Here is a 20259-nt window from a genome sequence, read left to right on the forward strand (position 1 = left end):
GAATTTATTTCGTAGTACAGGAAATAAATATCTGTCCTACACCTACCACCCTTTTAGCCCCTTTTAAGGAAACCCCTAGTCATAAGTCATAGAGAATCTTTAAGGAATTTTCCAAGAGATTCAAGGAGAAGTGGAATAAAAGAATAAAAATAAAAGCCTCACTTTTCTTCTTTGCAGTCAGACTTTCCTAGGAATGAACCAGGATCTATTTGAGCCCAGAGTTAAAGTTCTGTTGTGATAATGAACACTTCTCTCCTGGACTAGAGATGACAATTAAATAGGGGTATTTAAAATAAAATGGGACTTATCTCACAGGTTTTTTGTGAGGATCAGATGAGATAGTACAAGTAAATTGCTCTGTTCATTTAAATACATGATATAGAATTATAAATATGAGCTATTTACTTAAAATATGCTACATAAAAATTCAAACAAAATAGCAAGGTTCTCCTAATGTTTTCTCCTTGCAAATGACATTAAACTAACCACATACATCCTAGAACACCATGCAGACCCTCAGTGAAATTCACAGCAGTAAAAAATAGATTGGCCTAGCCATCTCTATTGCATTTGTACTTCATTTTATTTTTTTCAGACTATACTCTGACAAGCAATTGAACAACCTGACAAATAAGACAGCAATATGTATTTCTTAGACAGATGGGGTCAGATAATAAATGTCCTAGGTCTACAAATTTGCATGGGAGACTAGAACCATTAAAAACACTATGTGAATTTTCTAAATATATAGGATCCCAAATTGTGAACTACTGAAAAGCTAGTCTCTTTAACACTAATATTCCCTTGATATAGTATTCAATAGTTTGTAGGAATATAACAGGCTCTCAAAAAACCCTAAAGTTATAAATAACCCAATAGTCAACACAAAGATGATAGCAACAGCAAAATGGCTTTAAGCAAGCTAAAGCATTATTACCAGCAACTTGAAGATAATTAGCATCAAAAGCAACTATCAAGGAAATGTATGACCAGAAAAGAAATTGGTTTAGATGTCTAGTAAAAATAATAAATACTTTTAGGGAACATTATCATTGAAAACTTGAAAAAAATAAAAAGGGAGGAGCAGATGGTAGAAGTATTCTTTAGGACATTAACTATACATTAAAGATCTATCATGAATTTGTAAGAAGAACTCGGACATTATTCAGAATGAAAGGACATTAAGGAAGTTTATGATTAATTGGCAGTAGGAGTATCTACAGTGATGAAATCAAAGATGTCCCAAAGTACCAAGAAAGATGAGTTTAAATCACATTCTTGCCCTGTCAGAGATGGGGGGAAATTGATATCTCCTTACATATCAATAGACATCTGTTATATGTGAGGAAACAAATTCTTTTATAATACAGTAGAAGATATACATATTTGGTGATAAAAATCCTGCATGTCCCTCACCAACGTAATTTTTAAAGATGAAATGAACTTTGACCAGCCTGACTTCTACATATAAGGATTTATGATGACTCTTAAGGAAAAGAGAAGATCTATACCATGCAAAAAAGCTCCTTTGTAATAAGGATGTTATTACCAAATCCTTTCTTTCCTTAATGAGGAAAAAATATCCCTACAAATATACTAGAAATAAAGAACAGTGTGAATAAAAGCACCAAGGACATTTTTAAAGAAAAACACATAGTCCATTGTGATCAGAACCCCAAAGTGGTAGTGAGAAGGAAGAAAGTTAAGGAGAAATTCCAAATTTAGAGAGGCTGGTTGGAATATAAAATATAATCAAAGCTGTGTCTTAGGATACATTTTGTATTAGAATAAAAGGTAATGAGACTAGACAGATTAGCTATCGTCTTCCTAGCCTCTAATCTACCTTATATTCCCCTAGCCTTTAAAACCATCCTTTCCTCTATTTAGTCCAATTCATACTGAGAGGTCATTTAGAGGTAATTTAGTCATGCTGAGAGGTGTTCCCTAGCCCCAATTTGCCCCCTCCATCAAATAACACTTTCAGAAAAAAGTAAAAAAAATCCTTGACCTAGTGTTCAGAGTTCTAGGCAAAAAAAAAATCAGCAAAGATCTGAACCAGTGTTAGAAAGAAGGAAAGAAGTTTCAAGGACATTAGAGGGGGGAAAATAAGTCTTTGTGACTATGTAATGCAGAGACCAAAAATGACCAAGTTATTGACTACTCCTAATAGGAGACAAGAATAGTGATACTAGTCGAGAGAAATTGGGCAGTCTTAGCTGAATTTTCAACTTGCTAGTATACTAGGTGATTAAGAATGCAGTTCTAGAGCTTGGATCTCTCAGAACTTTATAGAAAAGTATTTTAATTGGCAAAGAATTATTAAAGCTATCTATAAAGGAGAGAAAAGTCATGCATAGGATCTCAGTAAATGGTTATATTTAAGGAGTAGGAAGAAGAAATAAAAATGGGGGGGAAATCAAAAGTGAAAAAGATCTAGGATTACAGTGTTTCAAAAGCTAAAGAAAAAGAGTTTCATAGAATCATATATCAAGAGCTAAGAAGGAGCCTCTTTAGAGGCCATCAAGACCAACTCCCTCATTTTACAGATAAAGAAATTTAGGCACAGAATGGTTGAGTGATCATTTTCAAATACTGCAGATCAAGTTGTACCTTTAAAAAAAGCAAATTTAAAGATTAGGATTTCAAAAAGTAATTATCAAAAGACCAGTTATAATAGAGTGGTAAGAACAGAAGCCCAATTAAATCTAGCTTCTGACGTATAGGTTGTGACCTAGGCAAGTCACAATCTCAGTGTTTCTAAACCCCCTTAAGTTATAAATTGCAGAACTGTTACAGTTCTGTATTTGTAAAAGGAATCTCCTATGTCAAAGTTATTAGTCCAGATTATACCCATCACCCATAAAGAGGAGAAAACCACAGAGGCTTCTAAAAGTCTAAAAGATGAAAGCAAGCAAAAGGCAAAATGATCATTTTAGAGATATCAGAGTATTGGGGAGCATGTTTATAGGCAGAAAAGTACTTTGGCATATTTTCTTCCCACATCCTCAGATTAAGACCCCAGAGGAGGTAGATATAGTGGAGAAATATGGAACTATGACTGTTCATTTTAGTTTGGCAAAGCATGTGCATCAAAAAGTCAAGTACTTCTAAGGGTACTGGTGAGAACAAGTTGTTGAAAAGGCTTATCTAATGGAATGTGACAAGTAAAACCAGATGGGGATGATGGACTATGTCAGGATGAGGGAGAATCAAAGTAAAGCAGACACTGGTGTTAAAAACATAGTGAAGTTTATTTGTTACTTTTTATAATCAGTAGAGTCTTATAAATCAGTAACTTCATTATATTACCTTTTTGAGTACATCCATTACATATAAAAACTTCATTTAAAAGTAAACATTATAATTCTAGCTAAAAATAGAGTCATTAATACAGGTGAGAAGAATCACCATCAAGTTCCTTGGCCCCAAGTGAGGTTCTTTTTTCTATTTCAGGTGTCTCTCAACTTCAGACTCATTTTAAATTAGGAAACAAGAAAGCTGCTCTTGTGAACTCTAATCCCACAGCGAGATCAGTTGAATTGTATACTTTAGCTACTTTGTCGATTTGTGTTGACCCAGTGGTACCTATCCACTCGGGGTCCTGGAAACACAGCAGCAGGCCTGTAGCACTTGTGGATCTTGAATGGGACATAAAAGGTACTTCCTGGGAGGTTGGGGCGCCCATCAGTCATATTCTTTTTACGGGAATATTGGAACCAAGTTTGGAGGGGCTGCTTGAAATACTCAACCTGAGAAAGAATGCAAAGACTCAGCATTCTAGAAACAGACCAATCAGGTCTTGGAATTAAACACAAACTGATTAATTGGGAGATGAAGACAAACAAAATATCCCTCCCATCCAGAGCAGTTTAATTATATCTTACCTGATAAATGCTTTTTGGATTTCTGACTTTAGGAATTACTTGAGGCTCTCTGCCACATGTATCCTCATCGGAGGAAGTGCCAGAATAGTAGTCAGATGTGACTTTACTGACAGCATGACTGATCTGTTGAGATATTTCCCATTCTTCCTGCCTGCCTTTAAAACAAGCAACTATAAATGGACGATTTTTCTCACCATACCTAAATAGAAAATGAAAATAAAGCTTGAGATAACTTAAAACTAAGGTTCTCTTTATTTCTAAAAACTCCAATTATGAACCCCTCACCTCCGTCTCTGTCTTTCTAAGCAAACTCAAACATTTCTGTGGGGCAGAGTGAGAGGGAATCTACTTTTATCACTTGAAGAAAGTCTGATTCAAAAGACAGACACAAGAATGGAAGGAACAGGAAATCGGCTGTTATGGGGTACACTCTGACTCAACTGCAATATTACAAATAATATTAGGAAGTATTAAATGAAACTAACCTTTCCTCTAACCCCCAACCATTAATTGGTGGTAAAGAAAGTACATTTTCTTCTGATTCAGTTAGTAAACCAAATTGGTTCTTTAGTATAGAATGCCCTTATGATAATGCCTTCAGTATTTACTTGAAGATCATATCAGGAAGTAAAACATAATCAAAAGCTAAGTTTGATGATACCCTTGACCTTTCTTTTATTCCCCAAACTAATGAAAGTCTGTTAAAAGTAAAGATGCTGATTCAAAGGGGTTTAATCTAAAATTTCAAAGGTGACACTTCAAACAAGATGTTCTACCGCATATTCTTCTCAATTTGAAAGTATACTAAATACTAAAGGAAAATAATCAAAACAAGTTTTCTAGTAAAAAAAAAATCCAGCATTAAAAATGAAATAGAAGTCTACTGAGACATCTTGTAAAGACATAATGGTTTTGATATCTTGATGGTTATACCTTTGATTAGAGGAAAGAGTCTTGATCTTCCTGGAAGCTTCCATAAAGCTTCTTTTTTTTTTTTAGGGGTTTTTTTTTCAAGGCAAATGGGGTTAAGTGGCTTTCCCAAGGCCACAGAGCTAGGTAATTATTAAATGTCTGAGGCCAGATTTGAACTCAAGTACTCCTGACTCCAGAGATGGTGCTCTATCTACTGTGCCACCTAGCCGCGCCCATGAAGTTTAATTCTAAAGATGACTAGAAATTACAAGATACACATTACTCATTTCTGGGTAGAACACTCACCTGCAGCATACTTCAAAGGGATCTACCCATATGGTCATCTCCTTTGGAAGTCCCAGGTGAAAAAAATTCACATTACTTTCAGTACATGCCCGCTCCAGAAGGGGATCTTTTTTCTGTTGTTTGTTTATCCTGATACATCTAATATTGACAAGAGGCAAAAATAAGGCATAATTATTAATCTTTTTGCAAAGATATCTGGATCATAAACATATTATGTTTTCCTTCTTTTTTATGACTAGAGGAAAGGAGAAACCTGTGAAAGGAAGGCTCTGTTAGAAAGCCTTTATTTTTGCAGGTAACAAAAAGATGGAGTAACCTTTATGAGACCCAGAACCTAAATTTTAACAAATTCTAAGTGTTTTGCTGAAAGTACACAGCAACCACAAATTTTCCCTCCAATTTGTTTTCTATTGAGCACAGGGGTATTTTGGAGTCACTTCAGAGTGACTAGTAAGAACTAATTGTTAAACTGTACATTCCTCCCTTGCCCCAGTATCCCCATTGTAGAGGGAGAGAGGAAAGATGGGGAATTCAATCTGAGTACTTTACTAGAGTAGCTATTTGCTATTTTCCTTTACCATACAGCATAATAGGCCTCACCTGAAAGCTTGCCCTTTAGAAGGAATATCTGGGTACCAGTGCATCCTATATGTTTCAAATAGTATTGCCATCAGCTTGGCTGCAAATTCTTCTATTTGTTGCTTATTCAGCTTATCAGATTTTTTCACCAATCTTGTGATGAAGAAAATTGTTGTGGCAATTTCATCTTTCATTTTTAAAAAGGGGAGATCTAAATCTTCAAATCACTGAGAAGGGACAATAAAAAATTAGAGCTGCAAGGGTTGAACATCAATATCTACTTACCAAACTCTTGTCTAAGTTTTAAGCTAAAAGAAAATTGATATTTAGAGTTAAACTCCTTAAAGAGTTAAATACTTGACCAAAAAGTACCTTACCACTACAAATTGTGAGGAAAATATATTCTAACACAGTAGCATCAGTTTAAACTTTGTTATACACAAGAAAAAGATAGGAAACATTATAATCACATAATTATAGATACAATTTTGATGCGATGTAAGTGTCATTTCTTTTAAGTTATGGGAGGAAAAATTTCTTCAGATCTCCAAGAATAACACCAGATAATCTAGTTAAACTAGTTAAAATATACTTGCCCCCTCCCAAAAAAAAAAAACACTTTATCCCTCAGTATGAAGCAGGGAAGGATTTATAAGGAGTTAGCACACTTGAGTTTATAATTTCAACCTCTTCCCCACACCCAATCCACTTACTCTCAGAATGAGGTTTATAAAACCCCAAAATCCCAAAGGCTGTTGGGTGTTTAATACAATGAACAGGTGCTATTCATCAGGCTAACTGAAAAGACTGCTTCTAGAACACTGTTAGATTATATAGAGCATAATTATCTTGGTATTATATGAAGGATCTTTACACTAAATCCAAATATAAAAAATCACAAACAAAATTCACATCATATGCCACCTTATGGAATTCCTTTTTGTTGCATAAATTGTGGATCAAATTTTATATATCCACATCTTAAATTTTTGGCATTTTAATAATTTAATCTTTAAAAAATTAAATATCGTAATTAATGGTGCACTGGCATTGTTTTAGTGTTATAAGAACCAGAAAACTATCTCCAAAGCATTGGATAAAGATCCTTTATGGACAAGATATAGATAAGAAGGTAAAGATGAGATATGATCTATCCATTGGAAAGAGTAACTGCACTTAGAAAATCATGTATTCATTGAAGTATTAAGGTTTTAAGTAACTCATTAGTTTTTTCTTTTCAAGGCAAATTTTTGTAAGTAGAATATTTTGACTTTTGATTTTTCTAAAATATTTACATATAGAATATTCATTAAAATGAGGTAGAATTATAAACTGTTTATTTTCTTTTTTAATTTTAGAAAGGTTTTGAGTTTTACAATTTTTCCCCCAATCTTGCTTCCCTCCCCCCAACCTCCACAGAAGGCAGTTTGTTAGTCTTTACATCATTCCCATGTTATGCATTGATCCAAGTTCAATGTGATGAGAGAGAAATCATATCCTTAAGGAAGAAACATATAGTTTGTAATATAGCAGAATTACATACTAAGATAACTTTTTAAAAAAAATTTTCTTGGGGTGGCTAGGTGGCGCAGTGGATAAAGCACTGGCCCTGGAGTCAGGAGTACCTAGGGTTCAAATCCAGTCTCAGACACTTAATAATTACCTAGCTGTGTGTCCTTGGGCAAGCCACTTAACCCCATTTGCCTTGGAAAAAACCTAAAAAAAATTTGGGGGGCAGCTAGGTGGCTTAGTGGATAAAGCACCAGCCTTGGAGTCAGGAGTACCTAAGTTCAAATCCGGTCTCACACACTTAATAATTACCTAGCTGTGTGGCCTTGGGCAAGCCACTTAACCCCCATTGCCTTGCAAAAATCTTAAAAAGAAAAAAATTTTCTTAAGGGTGGCAGGTGGTGTTTCAGGGGATAGAGTGCTAGTCCCCTGACAGTCTGGGAGACCCGAGTTCAAATTTTACCTCAAACACTAGATATATGACCCTTGGCAAGACACTTTATCTCTGTTTGCCTTAATCCACTGGAGAAGGAAACAGCAAATCACTCTAGTATCTTTGTCTAGTATCTAGACACAAAATATTGGCTGATATGGTCTACTGATCATGAAGAATCAGAACTGAATGGTAACAGTTGTTCATAAGAGAACAGTTCATCAGAATATCTAGGGACTTCCCTCACCATTAATCAGATCTTTTAATTCAGATACTCTTTTAAAAAATATAATTAAAGGCTCTAGTGATGCATTTAGAATCTAATATTTCAATAGACTTACAACTTGAGTCCAATCTTAGGACTAGAAAAATTAAGAGACACTTTATATGAGTTGAAGTGGTTTGATAAAAAATAAAATTATAGTATTGTCCCAGAATTCCACAATCTACAATTAAGTGTTTAAAATTAATTCAAAATTTAATTTGGATCTTTGAAAACCTTTATTGAGGGAAAAATTGTTTACTTAAGATGTTTTTTCATAGACACAAAAAAAATTTCAAAATATTTTATGTAATCAAATTGCTTTTTTAAAACATAAAATTAGGAGTAAAGGTCTATCTAGCCTTTGCTCTCCTGTTGCTTATAATGTTGGGCAAATATTTGCCTTAATTGCCATGACTTCATTTTTCTCTTTCCAGGGATATGCTGAACTCTACCTTTCTGAAATAGCTCTTTGAGAACGGATTTTAAATTTTCAGTATGATTATTTATACTTCAGAAATAGACATACACTATAAATCAAAATTTGAATTAGTTTTATTATCGGCTTTAAAATTTTTTTAATGTTAATAATGAAGATTAAACTTAAAAATGTGTCATGAGGGAAAGTCAGTTGTTAGACATTTACCAGCATGCCCCTGCTTCAATCTCATATCTTCACATAAGAAATTCTTTAAACTCTTCAAAAGAAACTCAGGATATAAAGCCAAAATAGTATAATTAATCGATGATACAGAAAAATATCTATAATTAAAAGGTTAAAAGTCATTTACTTTAGAAATTTAAAATTAATGGCTTCCACTGTCTAGCTAATACAAATAACTTTTTGTCCTTCCTAACACTATAGTAGAGAAAATTACTTGTCTCCAACAAAGGTTCTTTTACCCTACCTTAAAAGTGAGGAAATTAAATTTTATATAGGTCTAAAAGATAATTTGCTTATGTTAAAAATTTTTCTACACTATAAGCAACATAGGTATCTCATTTTTAAAATGGATGGTGCATACCCTTAGAAACACTTTAAAAGTTTTATAACAAAGAATCCAACAAACAAAATACAGATAGATACAGGTTTATCAAATATCTCAAATAGGTAGGTATACTTAGTGAGTCCTTTTATGATTTTTTAAGATGCATTAATTCCTAGAACAGTAATGAGCAAAAAAGAGTATGAAATAGCATTAGCAAGCTATCAGTATCAATAATGTTAATGGTAACATTGTACCTTTTATTATTAGAATCCTTCACCAAAGAAAATATTTTTATTTTTGTTCTATTTGCATATATTCTGGTTACATAGTGAGCAATTTAATGTTTGAATGAATTTCTCTCCTGATTACACAGGTGGACATATAAATTTATTTCACTCTTTGGATCATTTAGCCATTCATTTACTTTAATGAAGACTATTATAAAAATTATTATAAAAATTTCATATCTCCTAATGATTTCCTTGAATAAAATGTCTCTCTTGCAAAAATTCTTGTCTTAAGAGTATGAAAAGTAGGAGCAACTAGATGGCAAATAGAACACTGACCATGGAATCAGGAGGACCTAAGTTCAAACCTCAACTCAGACACTTAATAATTACCTAGCTGTGTGACCTTGGGCAAGTCACTTAACCCCATTGCTTTACAAGAAAAACAAAAATAAAACAAAGAAAGAGTATAGAGAGGCAACTATCTGTTTGATGGTTAAAAACAAACCTAACTGTAACAATACTATCTGTTGCCTAGACTATACCATGCAGTTATATGGATTTTTAAAGTTCATCCATTAGGACAAATATATCGGACAGATACTGCAAATGGAGCATTAACTGAATTGCAAATGGATCATTAACTGGCTCTATAATGGAACAGGAAAAGTGGGCTTGATTGCTACAATCCACTGTGATGTATATGATTTTAGAGAACACCCACATGTATAAGAGCAGATAGGCAGGAGAACATTGTACACATTAACAACATTGTGAGTTGATCAACTATGATGGATGCAGCTCCTCTTGGCAGTTCAGAGATCTAGAACAATCTTGCGAGACTGTTTTGGACAACACCATCCACAACCAGAGGAAAACAAAACTAAATTAAAAAAAAAAAACCAACCCACAGGATCTGAATGGATGCTCTGTTCGCTTTTTTAAAACTTCTCTTATGTTTTTCCTTCCTATCCCATGGTATTCCTTCTTTACCCTTATTCATAATTCCTCATACAAAATAATTGATATGTAAACATGTTAAACACAAACGAACATTTACAACTTTTACCAGATTGTTTGCCACTGAGGGAAGAAGTTGGTAAGGGAGAGTGGTAGAAAAATGTGTAACTTATAAATATGCAAGTGGATGAACATTGAAAAATTTTAATAACATGTAAATGGAAAAATAAAATATCAATTCAAAAAAATAAGAGCGGGTAGAAAGAAGCCTTTCATTTTCGAATGGATAGTGCAAGCATTTACAAGATTAATAGGGTATGTCCCAATAGTTCTGTTATCACTTTCAACTTCCCATTTGAAATATTTTACTGTAGAGTTTTGGGTGAAACACATCAGCTAATGAGACTTTGAACTTTCCCTTGGTATTACTTTCTGCAACAGGCCCAGGCAGGTCTTGGAACTTATGAAATAGAACAGCAGAATAATAATGTGCCTAGATTCCATTAAGAAACAACCAAACAGAAAAAAAGCTCCCTGCAATACTTTATTTTGTTTGGTTCTTTATACAGAATTAAAAATATTAAAGTACATCCTACAAATAAATAGTAAATATATGTTCTGTTTTGAAAGTTAAAATTCTTCATTTGGGGCTAGGCTTTCAAAGATGTTAAATAGACATGTCCCTTATCTAGTGTGATTTAAAGTACATCAGTGAAAGATTCCCCTCCCCAGAAAGATTTCTCCTACCTGCCCACGAATAGAGCCTGGAATTACCACTATTAGAGAAGATCCATTTGTTCAATTAAAGGAATAGACAGTAGTCATATAAGTACTATATCTGGAGAATTGTATTTACTTTTAGTCACCACATTTTAGTTATGTATTTATTTAAGGCAATGGGGATAAGTGACTTGCCCAAGGTCACACAGCTAGGCAATTATTAAGTGTCTGAGGCCAGATTTGAACTAAGTTCCTCCTGACTCCAAGACCGGTGCTCTATGCACTGGGCCACCTAGCTGTCCAAGTCACCACATTTTAAAAGAAACATTGACAAACTGAAGTTTATCCAGATGAGGATGACTATGATAGTGAGGGGTATAAATACCAGGGTCATAAAGGCTGAGTCAAACAAAGTATAGAAGAATTGGTCATAAAATTTTCCCTATTCTACTTATGAACTTTCAGGATAGTAAGAAATTTTTGTTTGAATCTTTAACTGTATTTTATACTTTGGAAATGAATTAGTCATCTCAGATCATTGTGAGTATTTGGATAAGAGACATCTCTTCTGCAACTCTTAGTTATCCTCTAGTTAGTTTTCCTATTCCGACACTTGGTTTCCTCTCTAAAAAAAAAAAAAAATGAATTAGGCTGAATTAGATAACTTTTAAGATTCTTTCCAACTCTATGTCTATGAACTTCTCTATGACTTCAAAATCATTTCCAACATTATGATTCTATAGTTCTATGATCTCCAGAAATCCTTTTTAAAATATAAAATATGCTATCCTAAATATTTTAGTTCAGTATTTCAAAAGATTAAGATTTTCATCAATGTGGATATGATATGATAGGGAAGAGAGAGAAAAGGAGAAGGAAAAGACTCCAAGGTTCAGTTGTCACTGGAAAGATGGTAGTCATTTATGGAATTAGGAAAGACAGAAAAGCAAATCTGGCAGGAAAAACAATGAGTATTGGAAATGCAATACTTAAGAGATCCAGGGAAGATAGCTAAAATGTCAACTGGGTCTGAAGACACACTCAAGAAAGGAATCAAAACTATAAGTAAAGATTTTGGAATAATTCATATAAAAGTGATAGTTTAAGTAATGGTATTAGCTACAATTATCCAGACTCTGGGTAGAAAAAAGATTAAGGACTACAGATAAAACCTTGGTGAATGTCTACATTTATGGATTGGAGAACAAATAGGAAACAATAGAGAGAATGCTAAATGCTAGATAATTTAGTCTCAGAGAAGACAAAGGAGATAAAAATTTCAAGGAACAGGCAATTTAGTGTCAAATCTCAGAGACAGCTTAAAAGGATAAGGACTTGAAAAAAGAAGTTTGAATTTGTTTCCAGGAAGTAGATAGTGCTCTTGCATAGCAATTTTAGAACAGAGATGGAAGCAGATGAGACTACTAGCTAGGTCTGCTAGACCATTAGCAGATGAGAAATTAGAGTTATGATTAAGTAGTAAGGGGTCAGGAATGCGGGCTATTTTTTAAAAAGAAATATGGCAATCAAAAGATATAAATAAGAAGCTCTCAAAGGAATAAAAACAAAACATCAACAATCACATATAAATTCAAAATCTCTGATAAACTAAAATTCTTTTTTAATTCTTGAGATTCTAGATAACAACCATCAATTTGGCAAAGGTAATTTACCCAAAGCAAATTGTCATCAAATTGGCAAGAGCAAAAGGGGTATGGCTATAGTAAAATTAGAATGCTATATACTTTTGGTAGAGTTGTAAATTTATACAATTTGGGAGAAAAATTAGTATGGAATTATATAGCTTTTAATAGTCATACCATTTGACCCAATGATTCCTCTATTTGTTCCATACCCCAAAGATGTTGACAGGAAAAACCCTACCAGATAAAAATATTCCTAATAGCATTACTTATAATATCAAAAAATTTAAAACAACTATATATCCATTGATCAGAGAATGACTGAACAAATTATGGCATATGAATGAAATGGAACTGATTTACTTCTTGGGCCTCAGTTTCCTCATCTGTAAATTAGGAGGTAAGACTAGGTGACCTCTGAAATCCTTTTTAGCTCTAAATCTATTGTCAAATTATCCTATAAGTCCACAAGAAAAAATATTAGAAATATGAAATCATCTGGAATAAAGCAAGAACAAAATAATATATATGTTGACTACAACTATATATAAAGACAATAATGGCAACAAAAATCCATATTATATATCCAGAAAAGGTGGTCAAGGATTAAGGGTTCTAGTTTCATCTTTCATTCTTGTTTCTCTTCTTATATTTTTTTGTAGACTTGATCATATCCTGAATGCTTCTATTTGTAAATGGAAATTAAAAATACAAATACATATGTGTGTATATGTGTATCCATGAAATACAAATATTTATATATATGAATACATATTTAAATTTGATTAAAGTAAATTAATGGACCTACTCTGGCTGGGTTGAAGTTTTTAGTTTTGTGCTATTTTTTTTTAAGATGAGGGGTTAAACAAAATGTATCAGATCAGGAGATTATAATCTTTTTTGGTTTGTTTTCTGCAAGACAATGGGGTTAAGGACTTGTCCAAGGTCACTCAACTAAGTATGTAATAAGTGTCTGAGGGTGGATTTGAACTCAGGCCCTCCTGACTCCAAAGCCTATGCTCTATCCACTGCATTAGCTTATAACCTTATTAAAGTAGAAATTAAAGCTATCCACAAAAAAATGAAAGAGCTAAGAACGGGAATATTGATTGAAAAAAAAAATGGAACATCTGCTGTAGATAATGGAGGAAGGAGTCAACCAGAATCAGGGGAATGGGATAGGAAGCCAACTAAACCAAAAGGATTGCTGAGCAGCAGAGAGGGTCCAGTTTATGTTAGCATAAAATTAAATTAGTGGAGCCTATTAGTCAGGTTTCATGATTCTTCTTCATCAACATTTGACTCTTGGGGAACCAAAGAAGAGGTCGAAATAATTTGACCAGGCTTAGGAAATGGCAATTCAGGTGTGACAGAAGGACAAAAGGACAAGGAATTCTAGAGTACTAATGACAGTATTCATTGAAATGCTTTATAATGTGGTCTAGGGTACTCAGGGAGGCAAATGAACCCAAAAGAATGAAGATGAAAATAAGGATGAAAAGAAAAGAGCAGCAATGATGGAATCAGAGAGGAAAATGTCTAAGTTGGAGATTTTAAACATTGAACAGCAGTTATAAGTTATAACAAGGTCCAAGGTGTGCCCATGCATCTGACTGGCTAGAGTAGATATAAAGGTCATAAAAGTAAATCGAGAAAATTTGATCTCAGAATATTAAAATTGTATGTCAAAGTGTACATTGAAGACACAAAGGATGATGGGGTGGAAAAGAGAACTATGAGGCAGAAACTGATAACATTAAAAAACATGCAACAATTTGTCTAAACTACTCACTTGGGACTCACCATCTACTACCTTATAGTCTTATTTGATTTTTATGTGTATAGTCTATCTCCCTAACTACATAATAAACTCCTTCAGGGCAAGAATTGTATCATACTTCTTTTCATCATGAGTCTGCAGAAGCTACTTTTTTTGCTATGAGATCTATAACTAAGTTGTTTTCAACTTTAAATACTTTATTTTTCCTATTTGGTTAGTTTATCTTTGAATTATTTAAAAGATAAATTCATTCAATGGTTTGGGATTAAAAGCAGCAGGATTGATTAACTAGAGAATATTTTAAATAAGATCAATTTAAGAATCTGGGGCACTTCAACTAATAAGATTAAAATGAAATGGAAGCTAAAAGTATATAGTTATAAAACTTGCTGGCACTCCATTTTAGTTACATAGAAAATAGCTTTTTCATAATCAGGTAGATTCATTGATTTTTAGCTCTTAAAAGGCACTAACATTGACTTCAATTTGCTTGTAGCAAGAAGAAATTCCTAGATGCAGCATCATGAATTCTAATGATCATTCATACCTAAGAATAATATGGCATTTATTAAATATACATGAAAAACAAAATGGTGGAGATTTTAAGTTCCTTAAGAGAAACTATGTATTCCAATTTTTTTCCTCTTAAAAACCAGGAGCTAGGTGGAGCAGTGGATAGAGTACTGGCTCTGGGGTCAGGAGGACCTGAGTTCAAATTTGACCTGAGACACTTAACAATTACCTAGCTAAGTGACCCTGGGCAAGCACTTAATCCCATTGCCTTGCAAAAACAAACAACAACAATTAAAACCAGCAGACCTAAAAAGAAATTGCACCATTTAATAATTTCTAATCAGTCTGATTCTTTCCTTCTGACTCTAAAGCTACAAAAGAAACAACTTCCATTTATTATTCCTTTTGGCTGAGTGATGACAAGAGTTTTGTAAATCTATTAAGAAATCCCCATATCACCATGGTCTCTGATCCCAGAATAGGAAAACAGGGCTAAAAACAATTTATTGAAACTAAAAATAGATGTGCTTTATGTCTTCTTGCATTCCCTTATCTTCAAACAGAACCTGCCTCCCCCCTCCAAATTGACCCATATAGACAACCCAAACCAAAAGAATAAAGTTTCTCAGAAAAAGGCTTTCCTGGTGATGTCTAAAACAAATTGCATTATTCTGTTTGGCCATCTAAAACACTACAAGCATTCTTACTTAGATTAAATTATAGGTCTCCCTGGTCTCCAGACAAGCCTAGACATGAACTATAAAGGGAACAAGTCCTCAGAGTTTCTGTAGTAACTGAAGACCAAATCAACAGTCACCCTAGAGCAAGCATTAATTTTTCTAAGTGCTAGGTCACATACATTTTTGTGGTTATTTTGTCTATAGTACTTATGTGTGCTATATAAAAATTATCCAAGTTTTTAATCATTTTAATATGTCTGTGCACTATGATGACTTTTAGTTGATTTTTTTATTACTATGGGAAAAAATCTACATGCAAAATGCATAAATACATATGCATTATCATGACATCTGCCTGAAACAGAGTTGAGGATAGTTAGTACCTGGCAGGTATCCAATGCTGGTAAGATATCCTAGATAGATCTATTAACCTTATCATTCTAATTAAGCAATGCTTTCAAAAATTAGAGCTAACTTAAAATAACCATTTCTAATAGTTAAATGCTAAGTGATCTAGTAGTCTGCAGATTTTTTTTCCCTTGGGTAAAGGTTGTTTTTTTTTTAATTAAATATATATAAAAAAGTAGAAAAAGGAAAATTGGTTCTTCAGAGGAGTTACTTGGCACTTATCTGTACAAAGGTAGCTAACTGATTTCAATATAGTATTTAGCATAGTGTTGGTTTTTAACACCTATTAAATGATTAAGTTGATTTAAATTAGAAGCTATTTTCTATGCACTATTCCTTTTTCTAAGCTTATTTCATAGCACATTTTTATTTTTCAGTAGAGTCTGTTAAACTGACTTGGTACAGATTTATAGATGCAAGATTTTATTTTCACAATGAAATTTTGCTTGGCAAAAATATGGGCTCTTAATACAAATATGATGCTTTGGATTTGTTTCTAGCTATAGTAATCATAGTGTGTTTTCTTCTGAGCTACTCACATTTTCCTGAAAGTTAAGGATGCAGTCTATGGTTATAAAAGTTTTGGGCTTTTTTTCCCCTCAAGAAAATTAATGGACAAATGTGCCTCTATATACCAAATGGCGGCAAGAAAAAGATGACCGGGGTAATGCCATCACTAGAGTTCCCACGGCCGCAAAATTTCAGTAATGTTCCATTCCCTTTCTAGGCTCAAGAATCGCCAAGGAAGGGCGTTTGTTATTAACACAGAAAACCCTTCACCCTATAACTCCACATACAAGTCAGTAAACATTTATTAAGCTCATACATTGTGCGAACACAAGGGGATGTATGCACAAACACAGGTTCATAGATTTCTAGCTGAGAAGGGGTTTTAGGCCAACTCCTCTCATTTTACAGATGAGGAACTAAGGCCAAAGAGGTCAAATGACTCATGTCTAGGTTTCTGAGAAGATCTGAAACTGGGTGAAGTCGGGCGCTGTAGCCACCGTAGCCTGCGGCTTCTCACCCTGTCCGGGAGCACTGACTCTAGGCCAGGCCAACCCTAGCTGCTGCTGCGGCTGCAGTCGGCTCTTCTCCCCCGGCGGGCTCCCCGTCCTTCCAGACTCGGGATTCCAGCTGTGCCAGGGGAACCCCATGGGGCAGAGTGCGCCGCGGGCACCTGAGCGTGACCTTGGCAGCGCGGGAGGGGGCCGGGTCGGCCCTGCCCTGCTGCGCCCCGGCCCAGGGCTGGGTCCTGAGTGACTAACCCGTAACAGCGGGCGGACGGCTGGCCTCGGCTTTCCGGCCCTGGGCCCGCGGGCGCGCTGGAACCACAACAGAAGCCGTCAATGGAGCTGGCAGCCCCAGAGCCCCAGAGGGAGAACCCAAGAACCCTGGCTTCAAGTTCCGCTTCTGTTGCTTCATAAGTGGGAAGCGGGTCACAATCTCCGGCCCCTGGGGCAAGGGGTGGGCGGCTGGGCGCGACCCCAGCGCCCCGGCCCGGGCGCCCCTCACCCCCACCCGGGCCCTCCCTGCCAGCCCACGTGGGGGTCCAGCTACGGCCCCTGGGGAGAACGGGCCCAGCTGTCCCCCGTCGCCAGGTCGGTCCCCGCAGGGGAACCCGAGGAGCACGCGGAGGCGCCGCGGGGCCGCCCCGGCCTCAGCTACCTGGACGGGCCTGGGCCCGGGCCGGGGCTGCCGGAGCCCGGGAGCGAGGGGAGCCGGGCCGCTCCCGCCGCCGCAGCGCCGTGGGGGAGGGGTGTGAGCGGCCCCGCCCCGCCCCGCCCCGCCGCCGGCGCGTGCCGGCCCCGCCCCCAGCGCGCCAGGTTCGAATGGCGGTTGGACGACGACGCCGGGGCCGCGAGCGGAGCCGGCCGCCGAGGGAGCCGCGGGCGGGCTGGGCGCCGGACCGAGGCGCTCCGAGGGCAGGAGGCAGAGCGGACCCCGGGGAGGAGGCGGAGCCCCGGGGGGAAAAGGGCAGGAGAGGGGGCGGAGGGGCCGCGGCCCCGGGAGGGAGGCCGGGAAACGGGCCGCGCCGGGCCGGGGGGGCGGGGCGGCCCGGCCGCGCCGGTGTCCATGACTACGAGGTGTATACAAAGGGCCGCCCCGGCGCGCCGCCGCCCAGTGCCGCCCCGGCGGCTCGCTCGAAGCCGGAGGCGCCCGGCCCGACGGACGGAGCGACGGCCGCGCAGCGCAGTCCAGTGCTCGGTTTGTAGGCAGTGTAGTTAGCTGATTGTATCGTCCCGCCTGCAATCACTAACTCCACTGCCATCAAAACAAGGCACAGCATCAGCCGCCGCACCGGAGCCACGCGTAAGTGAGCGCCGCGGGCCCGCCGGCGAGCGGGCTGGGGCCGGCTGGGGCCGCGCGCCCCCGGCACAGACGCAGAGGGACAGTTGGGCCGTCCGTGAGGACGCGGAGAGCCGTCGGGGCTAGGCTGCAAAGTGGATGGGACGGAGCAGAAGCGCAGCCGGGGGACGGGCTGTGGGTGAGGGTAGAGACCGCCCTGATTGCCTTGGAATTGCTTGGAGATGCGCTCTTATATGGGCAGTCTGTGTGTGCGCTATTGGAACTGGCACATTCTCAGACTTCTTAGCAGACTACTGGGCAGTTCAGCCTATGGCTGTTAGCGAGCCACAAAGACTTGGACCCAAAAATTCATCAAAAACATGTTTCGTCAGTTTACTATCAAGGTACAACTTTTATAAGTTAGAAATGGGGGGAAAAAATTGAGTCTAGTTACTAGGCAGTGTAGTTAGCTGATTGCTAGTAGTCGTACCAATCACTAACCACACAGCCAAGTAAACAGATTTGTAATTCATCCACTCCAGATACTGTAAAGGAGTTTGAGAGGCCAAAAGAAGAAACAAATGTACCAAAGCAGCAGCTCCCTCCCGCCCCCCCACGCACAAATGATGATTTATGAGTTGGTCAAAGAGTTAGAGCACTATTTTAAGAAAAAAAAAGCAAATGGGCCATTTCAGTAGCTTAGCCTAAAAGGCTTCTTTTTTTTTAAAGTACAAACATGAAAGACCCATTTTAAGAAATTAAATCCAATTCATAAGGCGCACCCTGGTGAATAAGATGTTGATTCTACCATGACAACTGATTTGTGTATCAAATGAACTTTCCAAGTCAGAGCACCAACGGAAAGGTAGTAGTGTTGCTTTGTGAATGTCAGTTCCTGCTACGGCTGTCATTAAATAGTTCTGTCAAAATACAAAACGTTTTTGATAAAAATGAATTAATGTTCTTTATTTCCCAAATACCAAATCATTTCCCAGGAAAATAAATTTGCACAGAATTTGATAAATCTCTTTATCAATATCTGACCTAAATCCAAATGTTAGCCTTGCTCAATAGTTGCTGTCTTTTTCTTTTGGTAATCATAGCTGTTAAACTCTAAATAGATAACCAGATTTCATTTGTTCTCAGGACTTTGTAATAAGATTGTAGTAAGCGTTATATACCACAACTGGAAGACTAGATCAGACCTGCTACACTAATTTCCTTTTGTGACGCTGTGCTTAGTCTAACAGCTGGATACTCCACCCTCACCCTCAGGAGCAGGTGTCCCCAGTCTCCAAATCCTCGACTGCCCCTGGAAGTGCTTCAGTCTTCAGAACTGTTGGGATTCTCTGACTTTCCCCCACCCCTGGCTGACTATTCTGGTGGGGGGGGGCTCCTGAGTGACCCCAACTTCGCCTTTTTATAGTGGGTGGGGCCAACGTAGGGGCGGGCCGCGCCGAAGTCGAGCTGCGGGACTTGTGGTCTCGAGTTTATTTGGAAAGAAGTGGCCGACGTTGCCATGGAGTCAGAACACAGGGGCAGAAAGACTGGCCCAGAAGAGCCCCTGGAAGGTGGATTCCCTGGACCATTGATATTTACCGGCTCCTCAGAAAAAGATAAGGCTTTGGCCAAGCAGTTCTGGGTTTCAGCGACCATGAATCCTCATCCTGAGTCTCAGTTAGTATCAAGTAGCACCCAACAACGATTGCCTGTAGCTCAAGCGAGTAGGCCCACAGTGGCTGGTGAGTAGTGGCAAGAGGTGGATAATTACTTGATCCCTGAAACCTATCCGAAAATAGCCCTGTGCCCCCTATATCTTTCAGAAGTAGCCTTGTTGCCTGTTATTAAATCAGCAAGTTCCTGTAGAACATTTACTAGAAAGAGTAAAACATTTATCTCAAATCTCAAAATTTGAGCAATTTGAGGAAGAGGATCAGAGATGCATCCAATTGCCCCCACCCTGTAGGTCTTCAGGCAAGTTTTACCAATTGTTGGAATTTATTTAAAAAAAATATACTTACTGGTTTATGGGAAAGAGTCAAAAGGTATGATTTTATCACAAACAAAAACCCTGGGAATTTTAAAGCAAGAGGACAAAGTAGACTGATGACAGTTGGAATTAGATCCTAATTCTTTTGTAGCTGGACATCACAGACATGTCTAAA

At 37.4% G+C, this 20259-nt stretch overlaps 2 protein-coding genes across 9 annotated transcripts in view; one reads left to right on the forward strand and one right to left on the reverse strand.

Annotated features, from left to right (window-relative positions):
• Nucleotides 1-17563, reverse strand: part of BTG4 (BTG anti-proliferation factor 4) — a 117154-nt gene extending 99591 nt beyond the window's left edge. For 2 of the 5 annotated variants that reach the window (XM_074216644.1, XM_074216641.1), the window contains exons 1-4: nt 16833-16919; nt 5703-5908; nt 5103-5240; nt 3885-4083 (exon numbers count right to left, since the gene is read on the reverse strand). In XM_074216644.1, coding sequence (XP_074072745.1) covers nt 3885-4083; nt 5103-5240; nt 5703-5875 — 510 coding nt within the window. In that variant the 5' untranslated portion in view covers nt 5876-5908; nt 16833-16919. Of the gene's footprint in view, nt 1-3225; nt 3750-3884; nt 4084-5102; nt 5241-5702; nt 5909-16832; nt 17427-17473 lie in introns of those variants that run through there. The other 3 variants (XM_074216645.1, XM_074216643.1, XM_074216642.1) reach the window with 3 other exon arrangements.
• A 574-nt stretch (nt 17564-18137) lies between these two features.
• HOATZ (HOATZ cilia and flagella associated protein) overlaps nt 18138-20259 on the forward strand; it is a 44739-nt gene continuing 42617 nt past the window's right edge. Inside the window, exons 1-2 of one of the 4 annotated variants that reach the window (XM_074216647.1) lie at nt 18138-18498; nt 19241-19836. In XM_074216647.1, the coding sequence (XP_074072748.1) occupies nt 19614-19836 (223 nt within the window). In that variant the 5' untranslated portion in view covers nt 18138-18498; nt 19241-19613. Of the gene's footprint in view, nt 18499-18693; nt 19837-20259 lie in introns of those variants that run through there. The other 3 variants (XM_074216648.1, XM_074216649.1, XR_012474368.1) reach the window with 3 other exon arrangements.

Source organism: Macrotis lagotis, chromosome 1, assembly GCF_037893015.1.
Source record: "Macrotis lagotis isolate mMagLag1 chromosome 1, bilby.v1.9.chrom.fasta, whole genome shotgun sequence".
Classification (NCBI taxonomy): domain Eukaryota; kingdom Metazoa; phylum Chordata; class Mammalia; order Peramelemorphia; family Peramelidae; genus Macrotis; species Macrotis lagotis.